Source organism: Gavialis gangeticus, unplaced genomic scaffold, assembly GCF_001723915.1.
Source record: "Gavialis gangeticus isolate Ggan-Ray unplaced genomic scaffold, GavGan_comp1, whole genome shotgun sequence".
In the NCBI taxonomy this organism is placed as follows: Eukaryota; Metazoa; Chordata; order Crocodylia; family Gavialidae; genus Gavialis; species Gavialis gangeticus.
This window is the reverse complement of record NW_017729012.1, coordinates 11,904,885-11,921,257: the sequence shown is the minus strand read 5'-3', so window position 1 is coordinate 11,921,257 and position 16,373 is coordinate 11,904,885. Positions and strand designations below refer to the sequence as shown.

At 45.9% G+C, this 16,373-nt stretch overlaps 1 protein-coding gene across 3 annotated transcripts in view; it reads right to left on the bottom strand.

Annotated features, from left to right (window-relative positions):
* Positions 1 to 1,480: 1,480 nt before the first annotated feature.
* Positions 1,481 to 16,373, bottom strand: part of PITPNA (phosphatidylinositol transfer protein alpha) — a 27,171-nt gene continuing 12,278 nt past the window's right edge. For all 3 annotated transcript variants that reach the window (XM_019511303.1, XM_019511302.1, XM_019511300.1), the window contains 8 exons: positions 14,075 to 14,082; positions 13,034 to 13,108; positions 12,026 to 12,109; positions 8,734 to 8,811; positions 8,362 to 8,472; positions 5,366 to 5,488; positions 4,236 to 4,305; positions 1,481 to 1,888 (listed from right to left, as the gene is read on the bottom strand). In XM_019511303.1, the coding sequence (XP_019366848.1) occupies positions 4,258 to 4,305; positions 5,366 to 5,488; positions 8,362 to 8,472; positions 8,734 to 8,811; positions 12,026 to 12,109; positions 13,034 to 13,108; positions 14,075 to 14,082 (527 nt within the window). In that variant the 3' untranslated portion in view covers positions 1,481 to 1,888; positions 4,236 to 4,257. The remainder of the gene's footprint in view (positions 1,889 to 4,235; positions 4,306 to 5,365; positions 5,489 to 8,361; positions 8,473 to 8,733; positions 8,812 to 12,025; positions 12,110 to 13,033; positions 13,109 to 14,074; positions 14,083 to 16,373) is intronic.

Here is a 16,373-nt window from a genome sequence, read left to right as displayed (position 1 = left end):
AGGGCGCCCGGCTCACGTGACACAAACAAGCCCGAGCCCCGCCCCGCCCCCCGCACAGTCACTGCGGCCTCCGCCAACCGGCGGGCGGCACTTGCCGACGCCGTGGGCCGGCCCGCGCATGCGCTGCCTCCCCCACCCAGCGTGGGAAGTGGGCGGGGCCCACAGGCGCACGTCAAGAACGGACAGCACGTGATGAGAACGACTCGGTTTTACTTCTGCCTCGGGAGCTTGCCCCCTCCCCCCAACGCCCCCGGAATCACCGCGGGGGGCGGCCCGTTACCGGCACGGTCAGAGCTTATTGCACTTTGACAGCAGTAAGGCAAAAGAACAAACTAGAACAGAAAACAACAGGTCAGGGATAAACTGCCCCCTGTCCAGGGACTGACCCAGGAGCCGCTCTGCCTCCCGCCCCTCCGGGCTCTGGCACAGGGGGTCAGAGCCGCCTGCCTGGCTCCAGGGCCGGAGGGACGGTGTAAAACCAGGGCGGCTCGGGAGAGACCTGGCTGCCCTGGCGTCCGCGCTTCACGTGCCTGCAGCCCGCCTTGGCAAGGGAGTGGATCTGAATGCGCAGGACCCGCTACGAGGAAAACACTGGCCTTCACCTTGCTTCTCCTACTCCTGTTTCCTCGTGTATTTAATAATTAGTGATTCTTTCCTGCTCGTCTGATTGTCTAAAGCTGAGATCATCGACACAAAGACAGTTACAGTCTAAATTTCACAGTCCGCTATCTTCTACCCCTCGGCAACGTCCTTTCCAACTCAAGAAATTGCAAGCGTCTTGTGGAGTCAGTCCTGGATCTTACAAACTTGCCTTTTTACAGCATAAAAAAGCAAAATAAGTAATAGCAAACCTTACGTCAAGTTGAATGAACAGAAGTGTTATTGCAGAACAGCAGCACAGACTCAGGCACCTGAACGTGATTGAATATGGAGATTACTACACATACCAGCCTTGCAATATACTGTCTTGTCCATAAAAAAAAAAAATAATAATGAGCATTTATGGACAAATGAAGTAGTGTCAATTTCACAAATTCTGATCAGTCTTTGTACAGTGTGGGCCAAGACTGCGACACTTGCCCAGTACATTTTCATAATAATTTTGTAAGGCTCATTCATATACAACTAGAGAGCAGCAGCATGGTTCCAAGCACCGAGGAGACCACGCACAGCTAGACCACAGCTCAACAGCGATGGATTCTGGGACTCTACATTCACACACTAAGGATACTTGCTGGTCAGTCCCTTTAAGTCATGCATGTTGATGCGAGACCAGGTGGGGCTATGCAATGGCCATGTATGGTGGTATCTTAACAGCAGGCCAGGACCCGGACCTGACAATTCTTGACTGCTTTTTGAAGGCTATGCCAATAAAATTCGTTACCCTGGGAGCCCAGCGTTTTGTGGGATGGCTTTGCACTTGATAATAAATACTGACAATTCTCCTCTCCAAATGGTAACTCAAAGAATGGTGAAGGGCTGGGCAGGAAAAGGTGGCAGTTTATCCCAGTTTAAAAAACAAACAAACAAACAAAAAAGATCTAAATCACCACATCACAAGACTATTTCAGCTAAAAATGTCACTTGGAACTCAAACAGGGCCACATGGAAATTGGTCTGAACACAATGAAAAAAAGGAGGGAGGAGTCGTAAATACAGCGATCTCTAAGTCACACGTCTCCAAGGAGCTACCTCCTTCACATACGTGCTAACATTGGAGTGCTTAGTACCAGACAGTCTATTTGCTCACAATATTAAAGGGCATCTAGAATTAGCTATGGGAGATTTAAAATCGCCTGCCGATTGGATATAGAAAGGCTTGATCCAGAGATGGTCCATCAGTCAAGAGGGTGGAATCCCCAGGCCTTCCTGCTGACTGTCTTGCAAACTAGGAAAAAGAGACACCAGGAACAAATTTTAAAACCATGTCTGAAATTACAGGTGCCAGTTAAGATGTCGTCCTAAAGATTACAATCATTTAGCCACACTGACTTTTGGCAGGGGAAGTGGCCCTGCAGGCTACTCCACCTGTCCCATCAACATGTCTCACATCTAACCTTGCACCCAGTCCAATCCAGAGCCTGTCTATGAAGACTGGCAAAGGAAACAATTTTATAAAGCAGGGGTATACATTGTAGTCATGTTGGTCTAAGGGCACGGGCAGGCAAGGCTCTTTGCGTAAACCTTTGCATAAAGGCTCAAATAGTTGGCCTGATACAAGATACCAGATTTATCCAAAGAACCTTGCCTGCCTTTAAAATAGCACACGTTTATTTGCTGCCTCCCAAACAACCCCAGCACTCCTAGAAGGCTACCGGCTCATTTCCTATGCCTGCGCCATCAGAAAAGGGAGTAAGCCAGCAGTGCTGTAGATGATGTCTGAAGGTAATGAATTCAACTAGTAGCTCTGTCAAGTTTGCTGATGAAGACTGAAACAACATCCAGAAGCCCAAAGGTTGGGCAAGTGACTCAGACCAGCCAGCAGCGAGCATGCCAAGGGAAGGGAATGGAAGAACATCCAGTTGGGGGAGCAGGAGCACAAGGGCCTAGGATCACACCCATGCCAAGGGCTATGCCTGGTTTCCCCTCTGCCTCCAACTGTAGCTAGAAAGAGGGTGGCATCACCCAGGAGTTCTCCTAATGTTAATGACTTTTTTGAATTTCTGACCTGTCCACATGAAAAGGCACTGCCCTATACTGTAGGGTTTTGTTTGCTGGTTGCACAACAAAGTGCAACCAGAAATTTAGTAAAAGCAAACAAAATGAGGACTTAATAGGACACTGCTTGCCCGTCCTTCACTTCCTTTCTTCCTGAATCTGTCTGGTCAACTGCAATAGTTTGTTCTTTTGGGCTGAACCCAGCTTTGTTCTCTATACACAGCCGAGCAGTGACAGCTGTGCGTGCTGCCATCATATAAACAACTTATGCAGAGGGAGCAGCACAGGCTTGTCACCAGGAAGGCTCAGGAAGTGGCAGCATAGGAAGTTAGGGTCACAGTGTTAAGAGGTCATAGGTAAGACACAGCCAGGATTTTAGTTGGTTTAAACTTAAAATTTAAGCCACCTGGGGTTGTACATGCCAGGCTGGATCAGAACTATAAAACAGCATACTGCCTAGGTCACTGGGAACTGTTTAAATATTAACAAAAAGCAAGATTAAGATAGCATGCTTATTTGACCCCCCACCCATTTTTTTTCTCCTTTAAGCCAAAGTCAGCTTCTTCCAGTGCTTGCAGAGCACATAGAGGACTGTGGAAAACTAATGCCATCCAGATAAATAAGTTTAAATGCAGCTAATCTATGGATAAGAGATAACTGTGCCCTCCATCTCCACATTTCCTCCACATAGGAAATGCAAAATAAGAAATAAAAATACCCCCAACCTCCCATTTGATTCAGATATCCTAGCACTCACCCACTGGTAATGACCATTGCTGGACACGCTCTTTAGCAACCCTCCCTCAAATAACTAAAATGGCAGTGTTGTGACAAGTGCATTCATTATTTCAGATTGCCAGAAGGGCCTCTACACAGTACCCAAAAGGACAGGTGCCTTACATGCAAATAAGGTACCAGTGCACTTTTCCATTTACTGTTCTGATATGATGCTTCAACATGTGCATGCACATGCGTGCATGTTCACACCGTTTGAATTTATTTTCTTGTTTCAGAATGATTTTAACTCACAGTGAAGTCTATTAGTTATCAACAGGGACCTACTTAATTTGCAGTTTTGCAGATTTCACAGAAATGGCAAAATCTGGGACTGCCCATGAAATCAACAAAAAAAAAAACAAACAAACTTAACAATAAAGTGCTAGCTCCCCCAAGGGAGCCAGCGGTCCTGGCTGCTGGGAGCAGAAGACGCTGGCTGGCAGGGTGGCGGGAAGACAAGATAGTAGCTGCCCCCTCATCCCCCGCCAGGGCCTCCCCACCAATCAGCACTGAGGGGTGGGATGGCACCAAGAGCAGCCAGCAATCAAGATGGTGGCTGCCTCCCTCATCCCTCCTCCCTCCCAATCAGCATCTAGGGGTAAGGCTGTCGCAAAATGCCTGTGAAATCGGCTCTGCACGCAGGCTGCAAAAACCCCTGCCTTGCCACGATTTAGGTAGGTCCCTAGTTATCAAAGGCAATAAGCAACACCACAGACTTCTGACTTCTGTGCATTTCTCTGTAACGTTTTTGCACTAAACACCAGAAAACAAAAATCATGGCAGATTCACTGGGTACGTACAGTGCACAAGGAGGAAGCCACGTTAGTCATCTGCAGCTGACATTCCTTTTACAGGATCCTTTTCTCTCATCTGAAATAGAAAGCAAAAGCTTCAGCCATTTGATCCAACATCCTTGTGTTAGTTTATCAGATCAGTTATAAAGAGGAGTTATTTGCCTCAGAAACAGGGTCTCGTGTATCTGTAAACTGTCCTACTGTAAAAAGGCTGAAGTCTGTCAGTCCACATTGTGCATGTCATGATACTAGTTTTGGCCAAGCCACATCATCTTTTAGGGTCCATAATCAAAAGGGCAGAACATACATTGTACTAGAATCAAGTACATTTATAAAATAGAAGAATCGCAAGGAACATTCATGACAAGACAAATGAGAACTCCAGCCCCACGCGCACCTTCCTCATAGTAGGGAGCACATTGCTCCTTGCTGGTTATACCCAGGGCTGAGGAACTGTTTGAGGGACCAATTCTTTTTGATAGCTTATGGGATTCGGTGGATCAAGAAGCATCAGATAAGATATCCTCATTGATTTTAAAGGAGTCATAGTTTCATAGTTTCTAGGGTCAGAAGGGACCTGAGAAGATCATCGAGTCCGACCCCCTGCCATGGCAGGAAAGAGTACTGGGGTTAAACGACCCCAGCAAGGTGTTCATGTAACCTCTTCTTAAAAACCCCCAGGGTAGGAGCCTGCACCACCTCCCTTGGAAGTTGGTTCCAGACCCTAGCCGCCCTGACCGTGAAATAGCGCCTTCTGATGTCTAACCTAAACCTACCCTCTGCTAGCTTGTGACCGTTGTTCCTGGTCACTCCTGGCTGTGCTCGGGGGAACAGTGCCCCCCCTCCAATGCCTTCTGATCCCCCCTGACCAGTTTGTAAAGTCAATGAAAGGTCCCTTGGATCTCCTAAATTATCCAAGGGACAATGTATTTATTGGTCTACTACTACAAGTCCATGCCAATTACAAGAGAAAACCCTAGAGAAACTAAGGCAGATGTGATCACCCAGACTGCAGCGTGAAAGCATGCTAAGCAGCATCAAGAAGCGGGCCTTTCCCTCTCCTCACCCTAGACCTGACAACAGAGATTGAGCCTCAGACAGTCTCGCAGGTCACGCCCGTCCTCCTCTCCACTGACCTCATCCAGCTGTCTCTTGGTTTCCTCTTCCATTCTGCGAATGTCCTCCATTGTCAGATCAACCCACTTATCAAGCCAGCAGAACAGCTGCCGATGGAAATTTGTAAAGAGACGCTTCTCTTGCTGCAAAGGTAGAAGGAACAAAAGAGATAAGGGCTCAGGGGTACGAATTGTACAGAGTGCAGTGGTATTTACTCCAGGCATGACCTTGTTTAGGTCTAACCCATTAATGTGCTAAAATGCATTCTTCACAAAGAGCCATGCATCACAAACTGTGCTAGGTCAAAGAGCAGCCTCCAACTCCTGTACCCATTAAGGGAATTGACTGCGTTGCCATACTTCAGTCACCAGAAGACACAGGCATATTTACTGCTACTTGTTCTTAATCCATAAAATCTCACTGTCATCGCAGGAAGTATGGACATTGGGATGCAAGTTTTGAGCTTTCAAAATGTCCAGCAAGAACCCAAGGAATCTGGGTATGTAGCTAAGGCATATGCAATAAGAGACTTCTGAACCACTGTTTCTGGAAAACTGGAGTATTACCTACATAGTACGCGGACTACACGGCAGGTTTGGGAGTAGGTATTAGAAACGGAACTAAGTTTAACAGTATGAAGGGCAAAAAAAAAAAAAAAAAAAAAGACACTTAGAGGCCAACACCAAGAACTTTGGTTACAGGACTGGGGAAGAGATGCAGGGCATCAACTAGAGACTGAAAAGAGTGGAGCCTGGTATACTGGTCAATCATGTGATGACCACAAGTTGCCAGTGGAACACAGCTCTGAAAAAGGTTGACATAATTGAGGAGGTATGTTAGGTGGAATGCAGTCCACAGAGAAAAGGAGCTACTAATACCATTCTAAAGGCAGCGGACAGATTCCATCTAGAATACTGGGTGCAGTCCTGGTCAATGTTCAGGGTGGTGGGGGGAGAGATTAACCTCAAACGGGGACAGGTTCAAAGAAAGGTCACTAAGGAAGTGAAGGGAATTCAGACCTTTCCTCATGAAAGGAGATTAGAGAAGCTTGGCTTGCTTAGTTTGACAAAAGAGATTTTGTCACCCTTTATAAAAGCATGCGTCTGGAATTAACACTAGAGGGGAAGTGCTTTTGAAGCTGAAAAACAACATTAACATGAAGCCAAACAGCCACGACCATTGATGGGTACACTTAAGGAGACATCTAGCTGCCAGTCAGAAGAGTGGGTTTTGCTTGGAAGCCTATTCCAAAGTGCAAAGAGCACAGAATCCAAATCACTTCTAGCAAAGTTTATGAAGGGGATGGTATGATAAGATAGGGCATTAATGTGAATTAATGTGTATGGCTACTTGTACAAGTGACGGGGTTTACTTCCCCGTAAATTGAAACTGTGGGTTTTTAATTGTGTCAATTAAAAACCCACGGTTTCAATTTAAGGACCTGTCAGGTCAGTAACAACCCCCCCACCAGCTCACCTGCCTCACCCCCCACAGCCGTGAGCAGGCTCCGGAAAGGAAGGAAGGAAGGAGCAGTGAGGGGCTCAACCCCACCCCCAATCACCACCACCTACCTGCCTCTCCCATGGTTAGGCGGCAAGCTGACAGAGGGCTGAGCAGTCCCCAAGCAGCAGGGGGCCCCAGTCCTTTCCTCCATGGCACAGCACCCCCCAGGACTACCCAGGTGGGCTGCTAGCCAGCACATGCTGCCTGGGGGGCGCCACCACCACAAAGGGACGGACCGGGCCCCCCTGCAGCTCAAGGCTCACCAGCAACTTGCCCCTGGCTGCGGGAGAGGCAGGCAGGCAGGCTCTAGGAGGGAAAAAAAACACTGCCCTTGCTACATAACAAGGTCATTTAAAGCAAAATACGCCACCACACACGTACATAGTGATGAAATTAAAATGAAATATGCCACCGGAGGTGTAAACAGTGACGCCATTAAAGCAGCACAAACAGGCAATTAAGCTGCTTTAAGAGGCCAATTTTATCACGTGTACAAGCACCTTGTGTGGTCCGTGGAGTCACGTGCTTGCAGTCCCCAGTTTGGGGTACTGAGGACACTGAAAAGCAACTGACTTCTCCTTATACAACTTCTTGAGCTGCTGTTGGAGCCAGGACCAGCACCTGGTAAAGTTTGGACAAATCACCTGGAGTCTCAAATTCCAAAGAAATGTATCTCTTGCTAGCGCAAACCTGCTCGTATGGTGACCTGAACACAATTCTTCATTCACGAGGCTGTGACATTATGTCTATGGATACTGTGCTAATAGCATTAGCCATTTTGGCTGGACCACAGAAGTGTGGACCACTTCAGTTTTACTTTGAGATAAATGGTGTAATCAAGTCCAGAAGTTTTGAGCTGACAGGCTGAGAGCTACGGGGCTCTTTAGCCTGGAAAAGCGCAGGCGCAGGGGTGATCTGGTGGCCACCTATAAGTTTATCAGGGGTGACCACCAGGACCAGGGGGAACATTTGTTCACCAGAGCGCCCCAAGGGATGACGAGGTCAAACAGTTATAAACTACTGCAAGACCATTTCAGGCTGGACGTAAGGAAGAATGTCTTTACTGTCCGAGCCCCCAAGGTCTGGAACAGCCTGCCACTGGAGGTGGTTCAAGCACCTACATTGAACAGAACACCTTCAGGAAAAAATTGGATGCTTATCTTGCTAGGATCCTACGACCCCAGCTGACTTCCTGCCTTCAGGCGGGGGGCTGGACTCGATGATCTTCCAAGGTCCCTTCCAGCCCTAATGTCCATGAAATCTGTGACCTTCACAGATTTACCACATGGAAAAACTGAAACATCTTGTCTTCACCCCGTTTTCACCTCAGCTTACTCACCACATCAGAAAGCTGCATTTGCCTTTCAACAATGAAAACCAGCTGAGAGAGGAGCAGTGTGGTACCACTTTGCTCAGGGTTTGTTTTACTTATACCAACTGGACTCCCCTGGCACTTTAAGCTGATTGGAAAGGTAAGGAAAATTCATGCCTAACCACCCGCTGGCACACTCACCTTCTGTATGAAGTTCTCAACTTTGTTTTGCAGACCCCACCATTTGAATTTCACTGTTACCAGTTTGTAAGCACACATGTAGGGACAGTCTGTCTGCTTCCCCAGCTCCTTCTGCAAAGATACAAGCAGTTTGAATGATTGCTTAAAGTCAGACATTCTTTGTAAGCTTTAAGACATGACCCCCTGGAACAAAATAACCCTCCCATCTAGTGCACGTATATAAGCCCTTCTACTGACGTAGGTATGGGCGTCTCTATTACTTGTACAGACAGTGCTCCACACAACACAAGCCCATTCACTCCTCTAAATCCAGCAAACAATTTGTCAGTCACGATAACAAGATGTCATGCACAGAAATAATGAAATCCACACCTTCCAGTTGGTGCCTAGAGGTCCACGTCCAGTCTTGACAGATTTAAACTTTGCTGGATCTTCTTCTGGTTTGTAATCCTGTCATACAGACAAACAAAGTTTAACCACAATTACTTCAGAAGAGTGCGGCAGCATTTCAGGATTGCACAGTGCTTCGCGCTCCTGTACTCTGTTAACATCCTCAAAGTCCTTCTCGAGACCACTTTTCACAAGGATTAAAAAAATAGCCAAAGACTACTTTAAAAACCTAACTCATCCTCCCTTTTCCCTATGCTGTGCCCTAGCTGTGTCAAAGCATGATCAGGTTCATTCCCCTTGTTACCCCACCAAAACAATTGGTACATGGTATCTGCTATGAGACCGTACACAGCTTGTGGGGTATCCCACACATGGGGCAGGCCTGTGGCTGTCTGGGCAAGTGCCTTATATATGTGCCAGCACCAGTATCAGTCACTGTTACGCAAACAGCATAGTTCCCTTGTCAGAACACTCTCCCTTGTACTTGTGCTTACGATGCATCCCTTCTTTTCAATACCTTATAATATAATTTTCCACAGCAACTGCTTTGGGACTCCAGCTTCTTATAATGACACAGCCGAGTTGAATTAGAAGCCAAAAGTCCATTGAGCAGTTTAAGTATTGGATATTCCAGCATGCAGAGCTGCACTACAGCTGTACTGAGACAAACTAAGAATGCAGCATCACCAACTCTCAGTAGGTGTCTGGAGATATTTAGTGCTTCTTAAAAATCTCAGCTTCCTCAAGTCCTACAGTCAAGTGAAAGTCTAACTCTTCATTAAAAGAAGCTTACCCCAACAGGCACAGAAAAGCTGGAAGATGTGATCAAAGTGTATGCAAAGGGCTCCCCACCCAACGCCAAATAAAAAATGGCAAGTGTTGGTTTTCTTATCTATTACAAGTCACAGCTAGTGCGCTTTAGTGACACTCTTGGTATCACTGGAAAACTGAGAGCACGGAAAGGTTCTAGAACAGAAAATCCAGCACGTTTCATTCACAGATCCGTAACTGATGCACCTATGGAACCCCATCAGAAATGCTGGCTTATAGAAAGTAAGACCGAGAGACTTCAGGAGGTCATGTAGTCTAGCCCCGCGATCAAGGTAGGATTATCCGACTAAACCACCCCAGCCAAGCGTCTGTCTAACCTGCTCTTGAAAAATTCCAGGGATGAAGTTACAGGATTTAACTCAGGTAAGAGCTCAGCATCCAGCCTACTACTGGAAAACATAGGGTGCCACCTATACACGAGCCAGGATGCTGCTCCGACATGCTGTAATTAAAGCACATCAGAGCAGACTATTAATGAGTCTGCTGGAGCGTGGCAATTACCGCACTCCAGCCAGTCTCCGCATCTTGCATCAGCGCCCCCACATTTCAGCATGGCAGCAGGGACACTTTATCTAAAGCTTGTCTGACGAGCTTTAACTAAAGCACCCCCCGCCACCTTTTTGAAGAGCAGGGATGCCGATGCACAAGATGTTCTGGGCACTTTAATCAGAGCGGCTCTCGGAGCTGCTCTAAATAAGGCACCCACTCCCCCCGGCCCCGCACTCCTGGAGCACATGTAAAAATATTAATACAAGCCAGGATGAATCTCAGTCTGTTCTGTTGCAAGGCAAGTACCAATGTCATTTTTTATTACTCAAGCTGAGCATGTTTGAATTGGAAACTAGCACAGTAGATGGGAAACTTCACAATCCCATTTTTACACTGGCACTTTTCAGGGTAGAAATAAGGTCTTACAGTTTCTTGGCAATTGTAGCACTTTGTAAAACAGGACATTAATTACATGATCACACAAAACAAGTGCTGTAATATCAGCACCGCATCTTTTGTGGATCTAAGTTGGAAGAAGGCTGTTAAAAAAAAAAGTACAACTTATTTACTAAGTCATACTGTTGTATTATAGGCAGAGGAAACGAGCACAGTCGTTTAATTCTATTGCTTGTTGTGTACATGCCACCTTGGTCACGCAGTGAGGGGCTCGTGTTGTTTTGCCTTGTTGAACCTTGTAGTGAAGTAGATTTAATAAGCACACTAGTAAAGATTCAGGCTTGCTCTGAGTGGAACTATTTATGGATTCACACTTTTAGCATTTTAGAGGCCTGGCAAAGCGGAGCGTGTTTTAAAACAAGTTGGAAAAATGTAGCCATTGACATTAAGTGATTTGGATTCTTGTCTTCTGGCAAGTGACACAACAGTATTATATAACAATCTATCCACATGAGAAAGCAATTGAGAAATGAACTTAAATGAGGTGTTATTTCAAGTGCAAAGGTCTGAGCAATATTTTTAAAAATATATTAAATTCAGGGCTAATATCACAACTGTCATAGGTTGTCCTTGGCATCAGTCATAAAAGAAGCCATTAAGTGCCAGTAGCCATTTCATCTAGCTGGTTTGGACTCTCCCATTTTCCCCTCACTTCTCGAAAAGTGGAGGTGGAAATAGGAGCAAGTCAAACCAGGTACTAAAAGTAATTTTCCCCACCCCTCACACACTTCTTCCTACTTGTTTGTGCAAACCTCCTTCCCGTGTTCAAACTCCCTGTTCAAGGACATTACACATCATTGCATGATTCTGCATACTTCTTTCCCACAGTTTGAAGTCATGATCTAGGCCAGTGGTGCCCAACCTCTTCACCCTGTGGCCAGATGAGTGGTGCCAGTTTGGTTCATGGGTGCCAATCCAGCACGCAGTACTGGCCCAGCCAGGGCCCAATCCCAACACACACAGGGCTTCAAAATTTATCTGTGGGGGAGCAGTGGCAGAGTTAATTGCCCCTGCTCCCCCACCACATGTACAGACCTGAAGGGAGCCCTGTGGACTGGATGACATGACTCCTCAGGTTGGATGGCCCACAAGCCACGGTGTACAGCACCTCCTGCTCTAGGATCTAAGCTCTCCAGGGGAGTGACAATGCCACTCCTTGCTGTGACAAAGTGTTCTGATCAACTTCAGTGCTACATGGAGATAAACCATAGAGTGAAACAAGTATTTTTTACTATGCCTGCCCACCACTGCAGAAGGTGACCATTAGATATGCAGTTACAAGTGTTCATCAGAACCCTCCAGAATGGCCTTTTTTTCCCCTGCCGCATAGTCTGCATTGCCCCCCTTAAAGAACACTTGTCTTCCTCCCTGCCTCCTCTCTCTTTACCACCCAATTCCTGAAGGCTGTGGCAGGTTTCAGACAGTACAGTTGCAGATATCATTCTTCGGACATACTAAATGCCCATCGCATGAAAGAACTCTTACCCACCTACCGTACCTTGGGAAGCACTTGACTCCGATCTGCTATGTCTATATAAATTGCTTCTACGTTCTTCCATACATCCGGCTCCAGTTTGTGAACCTGCAGAAGTGGTAGCCAGATCTATAATTCACAGCTGCATAGCCCTCCTACTGCAAATTACAGTGAAGAGCAGAGAGAGAGAGAAAGAGAGAGATCCAAGCACCTGATGCTCTCTTCTCCAGGGTGAGAGAAAAAAAGGCAGTCATCAGCAATACAGAAACATGAATTCAGCAAAGGAAATGAACGCCGAGATAAACATGCATACCAACAACAATTTCTGCACAGCAGCTGTGATAGCACAATTTCCATAAGCATCGGTTTGCTTCACAAGAACACGAGAAAAGCTGTACTGGGTGAGACCCCAAGTCCACCTAGCCCAGTATTGTGGCATAGAGCAAAGCAAAGGGAAAGAATATTCAGGGCCTATTCAAACCAATCTGTCACTTGCTCATCTTCCCTTACATCTTCCAGAAGAGAGACCATAGTCCTATATCATGTTTAACACCCACTGAAGAACCTATCCTCTTTTGAACCTGGTTAGATTGTAAGCCTCTACAACATCAGCTTGTGGCAAAGAGCTCCACAAGTTAATTGCGTGCTGTGTTAAACAACTTCCTTTTCTTTGTTTGAAATGGTTCATTGCGTGTCCCCTAGTGCTAGTACTGAGAGAGATGGCAAGTAAGAGATTCTTATTTACCTTCTCCACACCATTCATGGCCTCTATCATACCACCCAGGTCTCTCTTATCTAAGCTAAAAAGTCCTAGCCATTTGTTCTCTTCCAAGTCTCTAACCATCCCTGTTGCCCAGAGTAGCCAGGAGAGTTCTCAGAGGCCATGGTCTCCCTTGCTAGCCTGGCATAAGCTGCACCGATTCAAAGAACACGAAGAGAATGAGAACAGATTACAGTACCACAACACAGAATTCAAGCGGGACAAGCAACATATCTACCCATTTAGCACCTCAAAGTCCTGCATGTACTTACATTCTCCTGTGTGCCAAGGTCTGGTTTGTGCCAGGTTTCAATTTTGATAAGAAAGTCATCTTTCATGTACTCATTCTGCCAGGGAAAGAAGAGCATTTGGCTGTTTGCTTTGACTCAAGAGACTGCTGTTAACTTATTATTAACCGAGCTGCGGTACTGAAGTCTTCCCAGTTACCATCCCTGGGTTAGACTGTGCGGATATCAGGACTTTGATTCTTGCCTGTGTAAGCATTTCTGAAAGCACCCTACAGTGTTACCGATTGGGAGGTGCAAGAATAAATGCACACAAAGCTACATGCATGCAAAATGCTTGTGCTTCACTGCTCCAGGGCAAGACTTTTTTTTTAAGTATGGGTAAAGAAACACGAAGGAGAAGACTGTTTAACAGACAGTTGAGACACTGTCACTCTCAATACTGTTTAAATTAGATCACAGGGGTGGAAGAGGGCAGAAGCTGGCTTTCTAAAGATAGTATATTGATCCAGCACTGGATTTGAGACTGCCCCTATAGATGTGGTCCTCTGTCTGTAAATCAGTGTGGCATGCAGAGCTTTTTCCTCCGCTAGTTTCACGCCAGTGAGCAAAATAATTCAGCTTCTAGCAGTGACGACTAGGAAGAGAGGAGTCTAGAGGTGCCACTTCATAACTGCAAAAGCATCGGGGGTGTTAAAAGACAGTAGAAACTAAAGAACCATTTGCTATATAAAAACAAGACAAATAATAATTCAAAAGGCAGATCACTCCTAGCACCACACTGCACAAGGGAAGCCATGGATTTGCCCTGTTTAGCTCATTGATTTTCTATAATATTTAGTTCTACTGCATTCAGTGTCCTGTCCCCGCACTAAATGAAGAGGCATCTCTATTCTTTAGTAAGGAGATCCCACAGGAGAATCAGACCCAGTTCCTCACCCATGTGATCCACCAGCTGAGAAAGTAGCAGTGCCATTAGCTCAAGTCAGGGATAACCCTACGTGTCTCATTCCAGGCAGGCTGACACACACTTCTAAACAAGAAATCGCTAATAAAAACCATACTTACTGTAATAACTGCTCCAAGAAAGCGACACATGAAAAGAAAGAGATACAGTACTTTAATGAGAAAGACAAGTTACAGCGACAGCCACCCTCCACCCATTACCGGCAAGAAGGGGACACTTCTGGCGAAGTTCTGGGGAGCTGCCAGTTTTGTTGAAGCAGCAAGCCCAGTATATCATCTGTCAGAAGTAACTTAGTTCCACCCTGTTGAAAACCCTCTGGAAATTCTCAGCTATGGTGAAACCCAGAACAGCAGCATTTAATTATGTACTGCCACTGTTTGCACTCTGGACTCCATCCAGCTGGATCAGAGAATGGAATCAGTTTGATCAGCTGACTGTATTTTACCAATTCTCCTTCAGCTTGCAGATAAGAAGCCTCTCTGCAGTTGTGCAAGCGAGTGCACACTGGATGTCAGGCCAGTGCAGACCTCATCACTCCTGGATGTGGTAACTGGACTCCTTGCCCTCTGCATCCCTCTTGCTCACGGTAATCAGACTCCTTGGACAGCGAGTCTCAATTATTCAACACAGAAAAGCAACCCAAGATCCTGTAACAGCCAGAGTGCAATCTGTCTATCTCGAGGCCTCCAGGTATGTCAGTGTTTCCGTTATAAAAACCATGGTTTCCAAAGAGTTAAAAGAAGCCAGCAAAATCTGACACTAGAACTCCACAGTCCATTTCTTCCAAGGAGACTATTTTGTTGAACCAACGATAAGGTTTTTGACAGACAGTAAGACACCATAACCAGTCTGAGGAGTGTCATATGCACAAGTACAAGTACTCTTGTACCAGTGTAACCTGCAAGTGTCCTTATTTAACATGTATGAAATTTTACTTATTTTATACGTGCAGTTATACACACGATAATATCCACATGACTAACTTTATTTGCTTATATGATTTTCTATGTTACCTGTGCCTGTAGACCCAGAGTACCTCCCAGTGACAGCTCCCTCCCACAGGAGAGAGACTTATCACCCTCCTTCATAAGGAGGGAACAGAGGTGCAGAGATTAACTCTGCAACAGGGCTGGAAAATGAACAAAGGACTCAAGTCACAGCCTAGCTGGGCCATTGGCATCTTTAACTGACACACAGAGAACAAGGACCATGCAGCTAGTTGCCACTTCCAAAAAGAATAGGCAAGTGACTCATCCAATACAGCAAACAGCAACAACAACAATCGTTCTGTGGAAGCGCTTAGGACAGAACAGTCCTCTTTGGAGCCTGTGCACAGGACTACAACTGCTCTCCATTCCCGACAGCCTCTACAGAAGGTGCATCTTCTACAGTAAGTGAGGAAGGGGCATGCAAAGTAGTCTCACTTACATGGCACCGTACCTGTGATCATGTACATTTTAAAAAGTGCACTAGGCTATAGAATTGCAGGTAACCTTAATTCTGACATTCCCTGCTCTTGAATACTTCACCATCATTTCAATATTTCCTCAATTATAGGGTATGATGTGAATACCCAGGTCACTATTTGGCTGCAAAGGCAAAGAAAAAAAACAGACACAACCCAGAAAGTGTAAGGCTGTCCCACTGTACCTTAGACAGATATTACACTCCATCATGTATGAGGACCGGCAGTCCATGAGCTTTTACAACAGCTGCTTTTTCAGCAATCCAGGTATTCAAGCCCTTACCATGCCAACCCCAACTCAGCTGTGTGGCATTTTTGCTGTGCACAAGTAGGATATTAACAAGAGGTCATGCATGCTGTTCCACTGGTGACCTAAATACTTGCACTCACCCTTGTAAGTACAAACCACCTACCTAACAGCAGATAAGTTCTAACCTCCTGCTCTGTATTAACAAACATAATAAAAAGTTCCAGCATTGCATTTCCGAGTATTTAAGTCAGACCTGCAGATTTTCCTGAAACAGATTTTTCTACCAACCCCCGCACAAGTGCTGGTGCAGTCTGCCTTCTGCTCCAGCCCCCACAAAGATGCAATTTCAAACCCATATCAGACTGGCATTAGTTATATTTGGAGGGAACCCACCCCCCTGCAAAAAAAAAACCACACATCTTATGCTGCTGTTCTCAGCTTACCATTCAAGCTATCAAAGTTTGGCCTAGACAGCCATGTATTTGCACTCAGCACATAGGTTAGGCTGGTCTGGAAAGAGAGGCAGAGTACCAGTGGGACAGATGGAGAAATAGTTCAGATGTTTTCATGCTCTTTGCTAATTCAACAACAACATGGTTTGAACTTTTTGGTTTTTTTTTTTTGCGGGGGGGGGGGGGGGAAAAAAAAAAAGGGGGGAAAGGGTGAAAACTTTGTTTTTTTTAAA